Source organism: Protomyctophum parallelum (genome assembly GCF_964188405.1).
Source record: "Protomyctophum parallelum genome assembly, chromosome: 6".
In the NCBI taxonomy this organism is placed as follows: domain Eukaryota; kingdom Metazoa; phylum Chordata; class Actinopteri; order Myctophiformes; family Myctophidae; genus Protomyctophum; species Protomyctophum parallelum.
Window position 1 is genome coordinate 27,778,763 of NC_139701.1, and position 17,759 is coordinate 27,796,521.

The 17,759-nt window shown below is 42.9% G+C and overlaps 1 protein-coding gene across 3 annotated transcripts in view; it reads left to right on the forward strand.

Moving 5' to 3' along the window:
- Positions 1 to 17,759, forward strand: part of ddah1 (dimethylarginine dimethylaminohydrolase 1) — an 86,082-nt gene that overhangs the window by 45,438 nt on the left and 22,885 nt on the right. For all 3 annotated transcript variants that reach the window (XM_083767424.1, XM_083767422.1, XM_083767423.1), the window contains exons 2-3: positions 15,390 to 15,489; positions 17,433 to 17,506. In XM_083767424.1, the coding sequence (XP_083623550.1) occupies positions 15,399 to 15,489; positions 17,433 to 17,506 (165 nt within the window). In that variant the 5' untranslated portion in view covers positions 15,390 to 15,398. The remainder of the gene's footprint in view (positions 1 to 15,389; positions 15,490 to 17,432; positions 17,507 to 17,759) is intronic.

The window sequence follows — 17,759 nt, forward strand, 5'->3', positions numbered from 1 at the left end:
TCCTGGAGAATTCTGACGTGTCTCTACTTTTCCAGACACTATATAGGAATATTTTCTTGTCACTCAGTGACCTTGCATGAGCACAGCTAGGGTGCACACTCTTAAAGTAATGGTAACTGCTTAAAGGGTCTACTTTCCCCCATCAGCAGTCAACTAGGCGAATAGTACAAAGTACAAATAGTACTGAACAGTCATGTAGGTTATGGGAAATTGTTTCTCAGTACACAGTTGTTACTGGAGGCCAACCACAGCTGCATACTCAGTCCCACATCACAGATGTTGATCGGTCTATGCCATACACTGGAAGACGTGTTAATTTAACTCAAGTAAACAAGTATAACCAAATGGACCTGCAAATGTGTACACTCTGAGTCTGAGTTACAAAAGGTAGTATTGGGTCACAGAGAGCTGGAAAAACTCCAGCACAGAGTAAAACTAAACTTGTTTTGTTATTTCTGTCAGTCTTTTATTTTAGTTTACAAGGTGTTGTGTTTCAGTTTCCTCACAAATTCTTAAATTAATCTTTTTGTGAGGGTCCCTATATTATGATTCACTTCTTACAAGTCTCAGAATATTCAGGATTCAACATATTTGCAGAACATTGAAATAGCAGGCTGTAGGTTTCTTGTCTGGGTCAGGTTGTGTAATACATCTGAATTTCCCATGCAAAGTATGGAATTACGAGCAAACCTTTCATCACGGCTAAGGCCCTTCCTTTGGAGTACTGCATTAGAGGAAAAAACTCACACAAACCTCCATCAGAGCATGCAACAGTCAATTCTTTACCTTCCTTTTGCACTTCTTCCTTTTGTCAGTCAGTCAGTCAGTCAGTCATAAATCTTTATTATCTATAATGTATGTTAATCATTATAAAATCTGGCCAGTTATTTCCTGAAAGAGAAGATGACCTGTTAAGACAGACAGACAGGCAGTCGATGCAGGCAGGAGGAACTCTGAACTATGGCGGGTTTGACTGAGACTGTGTTTTTTTGGAAAGGGGCTCAGGCAGGGATGCTTGCTATTCCCTCAAGTGTCTGGAAAGTGTGGCGTTTCCATTACAGTCTGTCTCGTTTCGCTGTAGTGGTGCCGTTGTTTTTACACAGAGGCCCAGGGTAAGAGGCAGCCCCCGTGGCCTTGTGTGCCCAGGCCTCGGCAGCCCAAGGTAGGGGAGAGGGGAGTGGCCCTGCTCCTCCAGGACAACACATGGGCTACATGTGGAGCTTCAAAGACATAGCTGCTGGATGGGCCTGGCTGCTGGCAGCCTGCTGTAATTGAGGAGAAATGAGAAGCAGGCTGCTAGGGATTGGGCTCAGACTGCTTGGCAAGACTGACTAGGATGGCTGGCTGACAGGTTCACTGGTTAGCCACTTAGCTGACTGATTGGCTGGCTGCTAGCTACACAGTAAAATCCTCAGTGTTCATTTCAATATGAGAGAGCACAAATGTAACCAAATGATCCCTGGTCTCTCATAGTTACACATGGAGAAATGAACACTAAGGATTTACTGTGTAGATGAAGAGACTGACTAACAGGCAGCCATACTGGTGATATTCTTTGGTGGCTTGTTTTCAGCCATACATTTCAAACGATTTTTGTATTATTAGCTGTAATTTGACCTGTAAAAACAGCAAGAGTAATAAAATTGTGTTCTGTTTTTATTTGGTATCTTATTCCTATCTCAGCGGGTCATCAACTGATAGAGAATTATTTTATGACCATTGCACAAAGTTTTAATGAGGTGGAAGGTTGTAGAATTATGAACTCAGTCAACAACCAAACTTAATTGGCATTGCTGTCACATTCACAGTGCAGAAGGAAATTGCATCCCAAATGCAGAAAGTAATTAAAGGTACAGTATGCCGTATTGTAAGCACTTATATTTAGCAATATTCAAAGATACAATATACACAATATAAACAATATCATATAACTATCACCATTATTGCTTGTCATGTCATTATCGCTTGCACATCATAGAAGAAATGCTACGTTGATTTAATGGCGTACTGTGGAACTATCTGCATTGAATTCTTAGCCTAGGATATCCCCAGATATCCCCCCTGTATTTTTTATATAATCAGCTGTATCAGCAATAATTAACATATCCTCATGACACAGTCATGAAAATCAGCATACAATCAGCATACATGTACATAACAGACAGTACACGATATTAAATTAAGACACCGACATTAAAAGGGATTTGGTTCCAGTATCCCTGACAACTTTGACATTAATATTTCATCTTCAGGTTTCTTGTAAAACCGAAGTCTTTTGCACACCTGATTATCAACTCAGGGACAGGTGCGTTGGCGGAGCACAAAAAACTTAACTTAAAGAATACACTTTATTTTAAGCCAACATTTTGTTCAGGCATCTTCAGGTTCCTTGGCAAGATCATAGTGTATTAATTATCATAGTTGTATTATAATCTTATACATTAAAATAGCCTTAAAACACTTTGACTGCCTCCCGCAATTCAGTCTAATGTCTCTCACCGCAAGCTGTAGAAAATGTCTTTTATTTTGAAGACCCAAAAATTCACATCGCTAATGTGACCATCGTAACTTTAAAATTCATCAGAAGCTTATAATTATCATAGTTGTGTTATAATTTGATCTATCTATAAATGCGCCTCGTCTCTGTACGTCGGTAATCCACGTAACTAGAGAACCGTTCAACCCACCGACTTCAAATTTGACACACACGTTCCACACCACCACAGGGACTGCTGTACCCAAAAGCCTCTGCCCAGGCTCCAGACACGGCCCACATCCAGATCCCCTATGGAGCTGGCCTGTGTTGACATCACAATGATGTTCTGACATCTGCATAGACTCCATATTTGGGCATGCCTGACACATAACTCCATATATGGGCATAAAAGTGACACAGACATAATAACTGGGTGGGAACATGCATTTCCAACTTGCATCGTTCCAAGTAGGCCAGTTCCCAACAGGCACCGTTAGGGAGCCAGTGGACCGACGGACCAACGGGCTGATGTCACGCTCCTGACACCATGTTGTCTAACCCGGTCGAACCTCAATGTATCGTCATGGCATCAGGCGCAAACAAATAACTCAGCTCCATATATGGGCACCAAAGCCCATACATATGGTCATATACTGATGACATCAGGGATCTCCATATTTTGACATAAATGGGACTTATGATCCTCGCCCCACAAACACACACACACACACACACACACAATATATAATAGGCCTTAGTGTTTGTATATACAGTAGTATATAATAGTGTATACCAAAGTGTTTTTTCCCCAGCTGAAAACACATAAATCATCTAGAACGCTCATCCAAACACCCAAAGTTATATATATTTCAACTGTTGGCAAGTCCAAGCAGATAAAAACACCAGACATGAATGTGCACTTGAGCAGCAGAATACTAGCACTGGCCTTCTGTAGTGCCATGTATTCACTCTGTGGCGCTCCCATTGAGAACAATTCAAAACATACACTGCACGGTGGACACAGTCACAGCCCCTTAGATTAAATCCCAAGGCTTATTCAATTTGTGTAACACATCACTATCCAGCATTAGTAAGCTAGCCTCTTTAAACCGCTGAAGTCTGGTTAATTCCAGAGGGTTTAATTTCATTATCCTTTTCAGGTGGACCTCTGTAACCAACCTTGGTTTACAGTACATCAGCACATAACCCTTTGTTTCATACTGGAAGGAAAGGAGAACTCTTTCTGGGAAAGCCCTTCATTAACATTTATGGGAAACCTTATGGCTCTGTAGCCCCCCTTTTTAGATGAACACATACTGTAGGCCTACTGCTTTTCCTCATTTTTCCACATGAGCCCCTCCCCTACATCTACTGTTGCATAGCTGTTTTGGGAAATCCCTCATAATGGGCAGTAAGTCTGTACTTTGGCTGGCAAAGTCTTATTTTTTCCCCTTTGGGAAAGCGTCCATGGCATTCTTTGGAAAGTGTGGGTGGAACCAATGTGATGCTATGATGGTGTTTTCTTACTGCAAAACACTGTGTTTCCAGACCCTTTTAGTATTCTGTAAAGCAGCAGCAGTGATCAAGTGAATGCACATATGGAAATAACTGAAAAAGCGTGATATTGTACTGCATGTACAGTAATAAAGTTAGTTAGGGTCTAGCGGGGCGGGTGGTGGGTGCCGGCGGAAACAGCCGGTGGATCCTATTGGTTCACCCATCTGAATGCCCACCCCCCTCCTCCCTTCCCCTGGCCTCCGCGGTAGAAAACAGCAGAGAACACCGACATCACCCAATGGGTTTCCTGAGGCTTTTCTTTTTGTGACGAATGCGAACGAATATAAAAGCCTCGCTAGTTCGATCCCGGGTTACCCCAGAGTTATTGTCAAGTGTCCTTGAGCAAGACTCTGAACCCCTTATTGGTCCCAATGTGCAGGTTGGTGCCTTCCTTATATGGTTTCCAGTAGGGTTGTCCCGATCTGATCACGTGATCGGAAATCGGGGCCGATCACGTCATTTTCAAATGATCGGAATCGGATCGGGAGCTAAAAAACATGATCGGGACATCACTAGTATCTATATTTATGATATTAGACTGGATGTTGTCTGTGATTTTGGATATTGTACTATTGTGATATGCCATACATGTTCTATGAAAATATAAATATCGGGAAAATCGGTATCGGCAGATAATCAAATGATCGGAATCGGATCGGGAGCAAAGAAAATGTGATCAGGACATCACTATAGTTTCCAGCGCTATATAAATGCACCATTTACCATTTTACCATTTAAAAGCAAAGATGTGCTGGTGGCCAAGCTCAAATACTACCGTCAATGGATTAGGTTTTACAGCAGTTTATTTACAGACCTGCAGACGGCATACCCACAGCACATGCAGCTCTACTACACAAGCAATAACTTATTATGGGAACAAAGTATGAAAGGAAAAGAAGTGAATAGTTTTAGAGTGAACACGCCTTTTATCAGTGACATTCCCTCACCTCCACTGAGGTCAACATTCTCTGACTGTGACTCACTATATCCTCCCTCCTCAGCTTCATGGCTTCCCTGACCTCGGTGCCGGGGGTTCCTCTCTTCCTGACAGGCCGGCGGCGTGGATCCGCTGTGGAGGATTCCCTCGTTCTCCTCCTACGCAGGGAGGAGAGACAGGATGAGGGAATCCTCACAGCGACTCCACAACTTCTCCTTGTGACTCACATCATATTCTTGTGGAATGACCCCCCCCCCCCTCCTTTTTCCTATTCCCCTCCTCCCACACGGCAAAATCCTGTGTGTTAATTGGGCCCATAAGGGTCCAATTGGTTCCATTTGTACAATAACAGAGTTAAATTAACGTTCAGGATTTGACTGTGCACGTAGGTGCTAATTCAGTCAAGCACTGTTTCATTTGTTATGGATTGTTACCTCTTTTCCGATTGTTTCCTCTCCTCTTCTCTGATGTTGTGAGCTTTTAGATCTGAACTCATTTAGAAAATGTGTTTTTTTTTATTATAGAATTTGACCAAAGTGGGAGTTCAGGGTTAAAGTGGTTACGTCAGGCTCAGGGACACATAAATTGAGATGAAACCAAGGAAATATTTGTTTGAGCATTCCAAAGTGTGGCACACTTCAGGACTCAGTCAGGTTTCGGAGTACAACTCAGAGACGTGGGAGTTCTGGGTATGTTCCCTCACTTTCCCAGAGGACTCAACAACCAGAGTTAAAATAAACAGAAAGAAAAACTAATATGTTTAAGACGTTTAGAAAAAACATGTTTTTTTATTAATGGCAATATTTGTATGCGATGTCCAAGTGCACAAGACTATAGAAATAAACATATATAATTCATGTTTCCATTAATAGGAAGAGGATTCCAGAAAGAAAGAAAGAAAGAAAGAAAGAGACATCAACTTAGCAGTAGATATATCAAACATTTAAATGGATTCAATCAATCAATCCTTGGGGCCTCCCTGACACATTTGTTCCATATGAAGATTGGTTATGGTATTCATAGCATTAAGCGTCATGGGAAGCTCAAGAAGTTAGTCATACTGCAGTTTGGTGGAACAGTTACATTCCAGTGACAACCTTCAGACATTGAACAGGTAGAAGTTCTCTTTATGGCCTTCCTAATTCCAGCATTCGTCTTCTATTCTCCTAAGTCTGAATCTCACTCAACACAAACAGACTTTAGGGTTCGTCACACTACCTCTGGGTCATTACCACATTGCTTGTGGCCGCCTCGGTGTGTGCTTGGCCAGAAGTCTAAGGCATACGCACATTCTGTGTTACCCGTTGAGTGATTGACTGCTTATTGACCCTCTCTAAGAGTGTTTGTGTCTAGATTCACCAGACACACAAACCTAAGTACTCTTAGCTTCTTCTCCCCACACCACCACGTGGGTGGTCCTGTATCTACCAACCCATGTAGGCCATAGGTGGCTAGGAGTAGGATTTCTGCCTTTATGGCTTTCCCGTAGACTAGAGGAAACACTAGACCTTTATCCTGTTTGTTTCCTTAGCACTCATATTGCTGTCCCATGCTTGTGTTGTGATCACAGCAAATCATGACTGATTTGACTATTTGCACATGCAGTCAGTCACTGGGGGCTGTATAGCTTTTTCTATAATGCTTTGTTGTGTAAATACATATTATACATATTTGATGATAATAATAATAATAATACATACTATTTATATAGGGCTTTTCTAGGTACGCAAAGTCGCTTTGCAGGACAATACATTGATATTGATACATTTCCTGTAGTCACTTCATATCCAATAATTGGTTAAAGCAGCAAAAAGGCCTTTTTTCTTCCTAACTGAAATCCCCACATACCATAATTATTGTAGTAAGATTTTAAAGGAGGAGTTTTACAGAGCACATTAATGTGGGAGGAGAGTGGAGGTTAGTCCACTGAAGGACATGCAGTACTTACCTCTGTCCCCTGAACTTTGGAATGTTTGATATCACATACTCTGATACGGTACATCTTGCATTGGCACTCCACTAGAGAAACTCCTAAACCAGTGATTTAACCACCATAATGACAATGTCATCATTACAAAACAGAAATCCAAAATAGCACATCAATGCATTGTGATCTTGTAGTTCAGCTATTAAAAAAACCCAATGCCTGATAAGTATACAGTATTATAAGGCTTAAGACCCTTTTTATCAGGAAGTTGCAATCTCAGAAGTCGGAGCAAAATAGGGGTAGTGGCGCAGTAACACTTTCTATCAGTCAGTGACAACTTAAACCCTGTATACTTTACCGTTTGACAATTGTTGTTTTTCAATGCACTTTACTGAGATTTCTGTTTGCTAAATGTTTTAGAAGTGAAGCATTTAGGGGTACAGTATGTGTTGCTAATTTCAAATTAATTTTGAAGAAATTAAAGCCAGTGAGATGGTAAGCAGGATATTTAATGGAAAAACAAATTAAATGTAAATGCATGCATGTATTGCAGTTTCACAAAAGCATCCATCCGCACGTTTTGAATCAAATCCAACCTGTGTTGCAGCTGTTTTTAATCAAATTATAATCTCCCTCAAGTGTGGCATGCAGGCTTTACTACAAAGCTCATATTTGCCTGCCTGCCTGCCTGCCTGCCTGTCTGTCTCTGTATCTCTCTCCTCCTACTTTCCTCTATAACTTTCAGATGAGAATTCTCCAGGTCACGCATTGTGTAACTCAGGCACTGCTACTGTCTCCTGCTGGGCAGGCATGGTACAGTAAATGTGTCTGAGCCAATGGCATTTCTACAGAATTAGTAGGGCATTGGGAGCCCCACTTGAGATTAGTATGGAATTGCACTGATATTAGCTGAATGTTCTCTACGGCTAAGGCAGCCTGCCAGATCCTTGTGGTCTGGTCAATGTGGTGTGAGGGTCGTCGATGAGCTGCCGTAGTTACTGTATACGCCTTCACATTGACCTACTTCTCAACATTTATGTAATCCTAACGCAGACGAAGGTATTGTAATAATTAGAGTCAATGTAATGGCTTGGTTAGCCACAGGTATTTCTCCAACATATACCATGGATGTATTTGGATAAACCAAGGACAGGGCATTGGAGAGTTCATTTTCTCTTGGCCGGTGCTAAATGAGTTGTTGTCGTTTAATCGTTTCACTACATGCTGTGACAGTGCTAACCACTGCAGTTAGTTCCCTTGTGGAATGTACAGCCTCAACACCATGACAGAATTAGGCTACTCATTTTTTCCATTTATGCAAGCACCTGTGTGTGTGTGTGTGTGTGTGTGTGTGTGTGTGTGTGTGTGTGTGTGTGTGTGTGTGTGTGTGTGTGTGTGTGTGTGTGTGTGTGTGTGTGTGTGTGTGTGTGTGTGTGTGTGTGTGTGTGTGTGTGTGTGTGTGTGTGTGTGTGTGCACGCGTGCGCCTTGAGAAAGTGTGTGTGCTCCTGAGATACTTACTGGCCACATTTTTGGACAAAGTTTAGATATAAATCTATTGTCCAATCATTGGTGTCCCTAGATCTTTTTCTACAGTTTCATGAGGTGGGGGTAAGGGTTACACATACACTGTATCTGTTTGTTATATTTATGGGTAAGGTAGGGTTATATGGAATTAATTAAGTCAATGCAATGTCCCAAAACGTTTGCAAAAACCAACAATGCGCGTACCTGCGTGCGTGCATGTGTGCGTAGTCCTGCCAGACTGTGCCAGTACCCCATTAACGCTTCTGAACATTCTCTCCCATGTGGCTGCCACTGAAGCAGGCCTTTACGCTCTCACATTGAAGAGTCACTTGTTTGCGACCATCTGTGACCATAGTCTATTATTGAGCCATTTAATCTCAGTTGCTCCTTTAGTCATACCCTCTCCATCTTCCATGGTGATGAAGATTTACCTGCAAGTGCATAGCCATATCCACGGAATTTGTTCTTTTTCCCTTTCATACAGTTAATGAAGTCTGCATTTGTTCAGACTCCCTGTAGATAGGCCTGAAACGTAATCATTATTGCAGTTCTACATTCCACTGAGCTTTTTAAATGTACTCTGTGTTAGGCCACTATTATCTGTTACCATCATCATCTGTAGAATGTCACTCTAGCCGAAGCCCCAACTATGACACACAAGCTCAAATCAGTAGCCCACATCCATACAAGTAGCTACTTTGTCCTAGTCAGTGAAGTTTATTACTACTGTATGATAAGATCTTTTTGAGTCTTGATTTAACCATATAAACTAAATACAAATTCAGTGCACTGTTCTGTCAGCTTCTATGAGGCTGAAATAACAGTTTCTTCAAAAATGTGTTCCCTAGTTTTTGAATGACCCATTCAGTCTCCACATTGAAAATATTAAGATGAGGAACACTTTCATACATAATGTGCTTATCTTTGTACCTTCTAATTGCAATTGTAAACATGACAATGACATGTTCAGGCTGAGCGGAGTTCTGAATCTGTGTGATGCTGGAGCGTGGGACTGTGTCGCTCGGAGCAGGGAGGCTAGGATGACCTTCTGGAATGCCATTGTTGAGTGCCCTGTCCCCGTTCCAAATGCACCATGCCCTATCAGACTGATGGTCCTTTTTAGCAAATGTGATATCCATGGGCACCATGGGCTGGTGGAGGGAGGGGTGTCCATAAAAAAGACCCAAATAAAAAGGCTGTTCTCTCTGCTCCGTCTCCCCTGTCTGGTGCAGGAACGGCAGGAATGTGGCTGGCAGACCGGCTGGCCCTCAGAGCCCAAAGCCCCTAATGAATTTTAAAAGGGCTTTCTCATTCAAAGCAGGAGCTGGCTAACAGCGTGTTCCCTGGCCTGAGCACCGTGGAGAGATGGGAGTACGGAGGAGGAGGAGGAGGAGGAAGAGGAGAGGAGTTAGTGTTGTCAGAGTGGGGCTGACAGCTAGGTGGGGTATTGGGTGTCCTTCTCAGTGAGAGATAATGGCCCACTCTGCATGGGAAGCTACTGTAGGAGCATTCTTGGCCCTGTCATGAGGGACTGAAGAGAATGGAAGGAATGTGAGAGACAAAGAGAGAAAGAGATGGAGGGATTGAGGGGAGGGAGAGAAAGCCCTTCAGAGATGAGAAAGTGAGCAGAAAAGGATAGCGGGAAAGGCAGGCGGTAAAGAAATTGACCTCATGCTGCTCATTGTCTGTGAATAGCGACAATGCTACTTTGTCTGCAATGATAATTTAGTGTTAATGAATCAAATTACCTGGATACTGGATTGAGCCATGTGTTGGCCATGGTGATGCTACCCTTTCCAAATGAAGATAAAGAGCTGAACCAAATGACTTCCACACAATGGTGATGTAGGCCACCGTTAACAAAGACGTGCTGACTGACCAAAAGACCTGAAACCACTTACAGTATAGTACCTATATGGACTCTTCCATTGCTTTGTAAAGACAGTGATCCATAGCCACAAGGTTCCCAAGAAGGTCTGTCAGCTCCACACTTCATTAATTCCAATTATCAGCATGTCTGTCTGTCGGGACTCGGGAGCTATTTAGGACTAAATGCTGCAGCCTGCTAATTGTTTTCAGTGTCTGCCGCAGATAGTGAAGCTGTGTCAATCACATTTGTACCGCTGTGCAATAACCTAGCAGCACTCATTGCAGATTTTATAAATAAGGCATACAGCCGTTACTCTTCTGTCAGCATACAAGGCCCAACTTTCAATTATTTTGTTAATCTTTTATTGGTAGGGAGATTCAAAAGGATTTTTAAGCCGGGCCCCAGAAATGTAGACACATCAGGACACGTCTATAGAAATTTAGAAAAGCCACCAAAAGTGAGTTGTGACCCATATTATTACTGAAACTTTAGATTCAAACATAATATGGGTCATAACTCAGCGACAAATGTTGTAAGACATTGGAATTTGTTCGATATTGTAGGTAAGATATCGCCTGGCCAGCTCCCCATGGATTAATAACAGCCACTGCCTCATCTGTGAACTGGAAGGTGGAAGAATGTTATTTGTTGCCAATACACAGCTGGCTAAAAATGTCTTATGTAACAAATACAGAAAAAGAAAAGTACTCTGTTTTGGGAATTTATGTTCCTGCCAAATTTGGATGACAGCTTTTTTCCTGGAGGTGTCGGCCATATTCAGTGATACTGTAAATTATTGTTGTCTGGTCAGGTAATTTACATACACTCAGTCAGGACCTTTCCTTTTTTATGCTGTATGAATCCCGGTTTTTCATTCTAAAACCCCTTACTCACAAGATGGTGATACAAGTATTTTGACAGTCTTCATGGAAATTGGTAACATTATAGGGGGGAAAACAAGAGTCAATGAATTTGAAGTGTACAACACAAGCATTTAATGTTCAGTAAAATATTCTGGCTCTGTGAAATGGTCTGTGCTGTTGCTAAATTGTCAACTTTCTGTGTTTTCTGAAATTTATCTTGAAAATCATGGCTTCAGGCTTTGAAGCAAACTATCAAATAGCAGCCAAAATGACCATCCTAATGAATTATTTTAACCACTTAACAACACTTAAATGTGTTGTTTGTCAATAGTGAAAACAGCCGATCTACAAGCTCACAACTTTGTGAAGTAGATCTGCTTTTTTCGCCAAATGTTTGTTCATCCATTGTTGCCGAATGCTCACCTATTGTGAGGGTTCATAATCTATTCTTATGATTCCTAATATTCTGGCTGCACAGCACACATCTCCACACATTTGCACACCTTCTGTTGTACTTTCCATCTGGAGAGAACCACTCATCCAATGCAATGCAAACTGCTTCTTTGGCTCCATTTGGAAACTGCCCCCCAAATTATGCCAGAACGCACGCACGCACGCTTTGCTCTATGTTCATCTATCTATAATTAGGGCCACTGCGTTTCACTTAGTGTGTGTGTGTGTGTGTGTGTGTGGGGGGGGGGGGGGGTGGTTGGGGGATGCTGGGGTCAAAGGGTCAACACCCTTTGGTCACACCACCTCCAGTGAAGTCAGAGGAAATGCCTGAGAGCTGAGGTAAAAGGACTAGTCCACAGACTGTGGCAGATTCCTGGAGAGACCACAGCTGTGATAGCAGAAGGTCAAGACTGCCCCCTAAACCAGAATGAGCTCATCATGATGATGATGATGTAGGAGCAGCACTGGGGACAACATAAGAGTTTTAGAGTACAATAGTCTCCACTTGCAATTATTGTTGATGAATAAGATTAATACATACAGTACGTTTTGTAGGTGATTTCCCAATAGATGAGCTGTGCTGATGAGCTCAGAATTGTAGACTGATCTGTTCTGTATACGTTGAATGCCAAAGCTGAGAAGATTAATTAGATTTACCAATGTGTGTAATTTTGTGCTTAGAAGCGGCGTTTCTGCTCTGATCTGCCAGGCATTTTTTACAGAAAATCAGTAGAGAACTAAAAGAACAGGACATGACATTATTTGATCAAAATGCCCTGCAGTATACTTTGTTTACTTCCTCAAAACCCGGTCCTCATCCTCTGATAGTTGTCCTAGATAACTAAACGAGACTGGCTTTTGTCCTGCCTTATGAAAAGTGAGTTGGCTGTGGAACTGCTTCCAAAGACAAAATGCAAGGATTATGTGTGACCTATACATATGTGCTGCAGTCAAAACCATTATCCACTTTAAATCCTTTTGATCTGCTGCTATCCCCAATCTAGGGATGCTAGGGCTCCATTGGTTGATGGGTGCAGTGTAGCTATCACTTGATAGGACACTGATATCTTCCTGGAATAAACTAAAGCAGAGATTTAAAGCAAAAGCATGATGCAAGAGTTTGTCTCCTAGACATTGTATGAAGTAGTAGTGATGGACACGCGGAATAATGCCCGGGCAAACTTGCATATCACTGTAGCTGAATACTGTATAGACGGATGTTTGTTACAGTAGTTAAGTTCTGTTAGTGTGTATGTATGTCCAGGGTTAAACACAACAGGTCATCTAAAAGTGCCATCCTATCCAAACAACACAAACAAGAAGTAGCCAATATGAGAAATGTAGTGGCCTAACATAATATGTTAGGCCACTACATTTCTCATATTGGCTACTTCTTGAGTGCAACTTAAAGTGACAATATTATTGTCACTTTAAGTTGCACTCTCAACAGACTGTGTGTGTGTGTGTGTGTGTGTGTGTGTGTGTGTGTGTGTGTGTGTGTGTGTGTGTGTGTGTGTGTGTGTGTGTGTGTGTGTGTGTGTGTGTGTGACCACATGTGAGAATAGTGCATATGTCGTATGTGTGAGTATGGCTCTGTTATCTGATAAGCGTACGGCCAGGCCTACCTGAATGACCTCATTATTTGGCCCTCCACGACTGAGCAGAAGCAGAGGCCTTCGATTAGCTAACATCTCGGCAGGCACACTGAGGTCATAGTGAGATAGGGCCTGTGGAAACAATGATGCTATGCTAACATCACTGGCCCTTCTCACTGTTCCCTGAGGAACCCCAAAAACAGGACAGTAAAACCACACCGGGCGGTCACGGTCAGTAAGCAGTAAGCAGACCAGCCAACCAGCTTGGACCCTATAGCGTCCCTATTCTGGGACTGTCATGAAAGGCGAAGATTCTATGAAAATAGAATAGCAGAGATTTGGTGTAGAGGGAAAACGGAGATGGTCAAGTATAAACCCCTGGAGGACCCTGGTCGACAAAGTATAAGGTTTAAGTGGGGCAGGACCGGATTAACACCTCTGAGGTTCCCCTGGGCACTGAAGCTGGAAGGGCCCCCCTGCACGTGTAAATCTTACTTAGATTAGCACGCACACAAAATTTGGGCCGTTTTGGGGCAGTTTTATGCTGTTATATTGGCCTATTCCCGGCCGCCAACAAGCACATTATTTTTATTTGACCCATATAGTAAGCAAATGGGTGATAGAATGTGCCAGTGCCAGACAGTGTATTTCAGTGTTTTTACCTTTTTTTGGTCGAGCCACCTGACGCTATGCATGCAGATTGAAAACAAAGCAATGCTGGATGGTGGACATCACGTCTATTATTCCACTAGAATCACCTCTCCACCTGACCTCACACAGCCCACCTTTTACAGCCAATCACCTGACCTCACACAGCCCAGTGGGCCCACCCACCTTTTACAGCCAATCACCTGACCTCACACAGCCCAGTGGGCCCACCCACCTTTTACAGCCAATCACCTGACCTCACACAGCCCAGTGGGCCCACCCACCTTTTACAGCCAATCACCTGACCTCACACAGCCCAGTGGGCCCACCCACCTTGAACAGCCAATCACCTGACCTCACACAGTCCAGTGGGCCCACCCACCTTGAACAGCCAATCACCTAGCCTGAGCTAACATGTTAGGTTTCTGGTCTAGAGGGGTGGGTCGCGGCTCAGATTTGCGCACGCCCTGATTGGATCTCATCGATCTGTGCGTCACCCCCGGCCCCTCCTCTCCCCCCTAGTGCAGCGCTACGTCACATCATTTGGAGCGACGCCCACCCGGAAGGGTTGACTCCCACTTTTAGACCAGAGCGGCCAATGCGTTCCTCCAGGCTTTAAAATTTTGCACCAACAAAAATGAAAGCCTGGTACCGAGGCTACCAATCACCTGACCTCACACAGTCCAGTGGGCCCACCCACCTTGAACAGCCAATCTAGCGCATTGTTGCTGCTTTACACACAATTGCACTTTTCAGCTGCATTCTCCGCAACAATAAAACACTAACTTTTTTTAGACACCATTTATTGCATTCTGATTAGTGGGGGAAATTTCTGTGAAGCTAAAAACATTTAGCCCAATGGCCCCTGGGCACGTGCCCCCAAAGTGCTCATATAGTAGACCCGGCCCTGAAGTGTGTGTGTGGGGGGGGGGACGACGACAGCTAGATGAATTGTGGGTTGGCCGGTTGTTTTTTCTTGGAAATACATTGTGAAATATGCTTACAGTATGCTATCACATTTGATGTCTTCTGAAATCATCCATTATTTTCTAAGAAGCACCGTGTTTGTTACGTAAGCTGATGAGCCCAGTATTCATCCCAAAAGCTTTATTTTGTTTGTATTACTTTTTTTTAAAGGATTCATTTTGGTTCTTCTACCTCTTTTCCAGAGCCACAGCCTTGTAAAAAACGAACATACTTCCTTTAGAATGACATCATTTCATGGCTCCCTGAGATGATGTCATGCTGACCTCTTCGACAGAAGACGTTTCCTTTCACTCCACTCATGAGCAAACTGGCTGCTGTCATGATGTTCCTCTTACTGTAGGTGTTGCTGGGATATAATAATAATAAAGTCATTTTAGAGTCTGACTCTTATCTACGGATGTTTGATCGAAAAGTGCACAGTGCTCATATTATACTCCCAGAAAAGGATTCGATAGTCCCAGAGCACTTTCATAGGATGTCATCAAGGTGTAATCATAAAACCATTATGTTTGGTATTGACCTATATGTTTGTGTCTTTGTGTGTGTTCCAGACGGAAGCCATGAAACGTGCCCTGAAGGAACTGGATATGAACATCGTGGAAATGGCTGATGAGAATGCCACACTAGATGGGGGAGATGTCCTGTTTACTGGTACGCCAATTCACCAACCACATGGCAGCATATTGCCACAGATACATGTTTACTTTACACTATTGTATCAACAATTAAGTACGAGCACACCAAGAAGCGGCCGCTTCCATTGAAGTTCAATGGAGAAGTGGCGCCCTGTCCACTTCCTCAAGCTCCATAGTGTGACAGCCCTCATCCACTGCCCTGATGACTACCTGGGCCCACCTGTGTGTCTCACCTCACCTGCTCCCTAATGAACCTATAGCCCTTGATGCTCTCATGTGGTTGTTGGTTTATGAGTTTGCTCTGCCTTGTGTATTCATTATTTCATGCCTTGTAAGGTGTACCTGAGTTCTACTTTTGCCAAGTAAAGACTTTAAGTTTATTCCCTGTGTCCGTGAATTCTGCATTTTGGGTTCTTACCTGGGATAGAAGCCTGACACATACAGTGCCTTACTATATAGACATCCAGTTGTATTCTTTACATGGCACTTTGGAATAATAGTTCACATGTGTAAGTTATTTACAATAACTTACACATGTGATAATAATAATGATGATAATATTGATAATAATAATGAATTATTATAAACTTTATTGGTGTAGTTGTATACCTTTTAGAGGTACAAAGCACTTAAGCAAACATCATTAAAGATTAACAAAGTGGGAGAGATAATGGCTATGGTGAAACAAAAACAGTGCGGGCGGGGCCCTGACAATGATACACAGCAACCGGAGCAGTTGAAATGGAGAATAGCAAGGCAATCTTATAGCGATATCGAACGCCTCAAGACGAGCCTACTCGTCAAGAGCACCCGCACATTGCACGAAATTAATTAATCAGGACGAGTATACCTGTCAATGGGATCAATGTGTTTTAAATGACTGAATGGCTCACTGAGCCACCAGCAGATGGTGCTGTTGGCGGTAAATGAGTAAGGTGTAATTGCATGATTACAGTTAGATGCTGACCAGGGCTTTGGGCTGAAATGGGTTTGTCTTGGACTACTGCTGTGCACCATAAATAAATCATCTGAAAGACTGGACAATTGTTTGTATTTGCAAATTTTCAAGTCTGATTTAGGAGTTGAGCTGTTTCTTTACTGTTAAACCAGCCAAATTCCAGCCCATCACCAATGGATTATTGCTCTGGCACTGGGCAATAATAGTGTGTATGTGCAGACACAGGAGCATGGTGGTCTTTATTACATTTTCTGTACATTCTGTTACAGTTATGTATGAGTGAAAATGTGGGTCAGTGTCTTCCACATTGCACGTACAGGCTGCAAGAAAAAAAGGCAGTAGTACAGTTAATTGGGTTTCGAGACGTTGGCTCTCTGCTCTCGTTCCTTCCAGCTGAAATGGGTTTCACATGGCAGAGCAAGAAACATTTCCTGTTGGCAGAGCCCCGACTAACGGCTCATTTGTAAAGGCTAGGCATTTACAATAGTCAGGAAGCCATCTCTGCAGCCGCCTGGCCAGGCGTCCAGGCAGGACTCTGTCTGTCTCTCGTCCACCGTGCTGACCACAAGTAGCCCGTCGTAAACGTACAATAGTCATGCATACTCCACACAGAATGCAGTGTAGTAGCAACCATGTTACCCCCCCACAGCTTGCACCATGGCTGCTGCTACAGCTTATTATTAATGATCAGACTTGCATTGACAGAGTTTGTAGACATATTTGGACAGCGTCGGTTTGGCTCCGCAACCAAGGTCAAATTTAATTTGTGTTTCAATGATTGTACACTGTATATCAATTACACGTCTTCAAATTTATACATTTCTGGTTTCTCACCCAAATCTGTCTTTGCTATCAGTTTACTGTATTTTGCTAAGAAGTGATAGTTTTGTAATCCTGCTGGGCCATAAATGAGACTGCATTTTGACTATGCATAACTGTGGAGGGCACAGAAGTTGTACGAAATCTTTGCATCAATGGTGTCTGGTTTTCCTCCCTCTCAGGTCGGGAATTCTTTGTAGGCCTCTCAAAACGGACGAATCAGCGAGGAGCTGAGATCCTGGCAGATGCCTTTAAGGTGAGTTAAGTATTGCACCCTGGCTGGGATTGTCCTGGTACTTACTCAAGCTGCATTAGAGTTTCAAATTTTGCTGGCATCGAGCATTGTGATAGTTCAGGCAAGGCAAGGCAATCAGGGTCTCTGCACTCTCCTCACTCTATCTACCTTCATTCTCATTTGCTAACAAGTTAATTCATGCATACACCTACGGCAGTTCGCCACATTCAGCTCACTCAACTCCCTTCATTCTTATTTGCTAACAAGCAAGCTA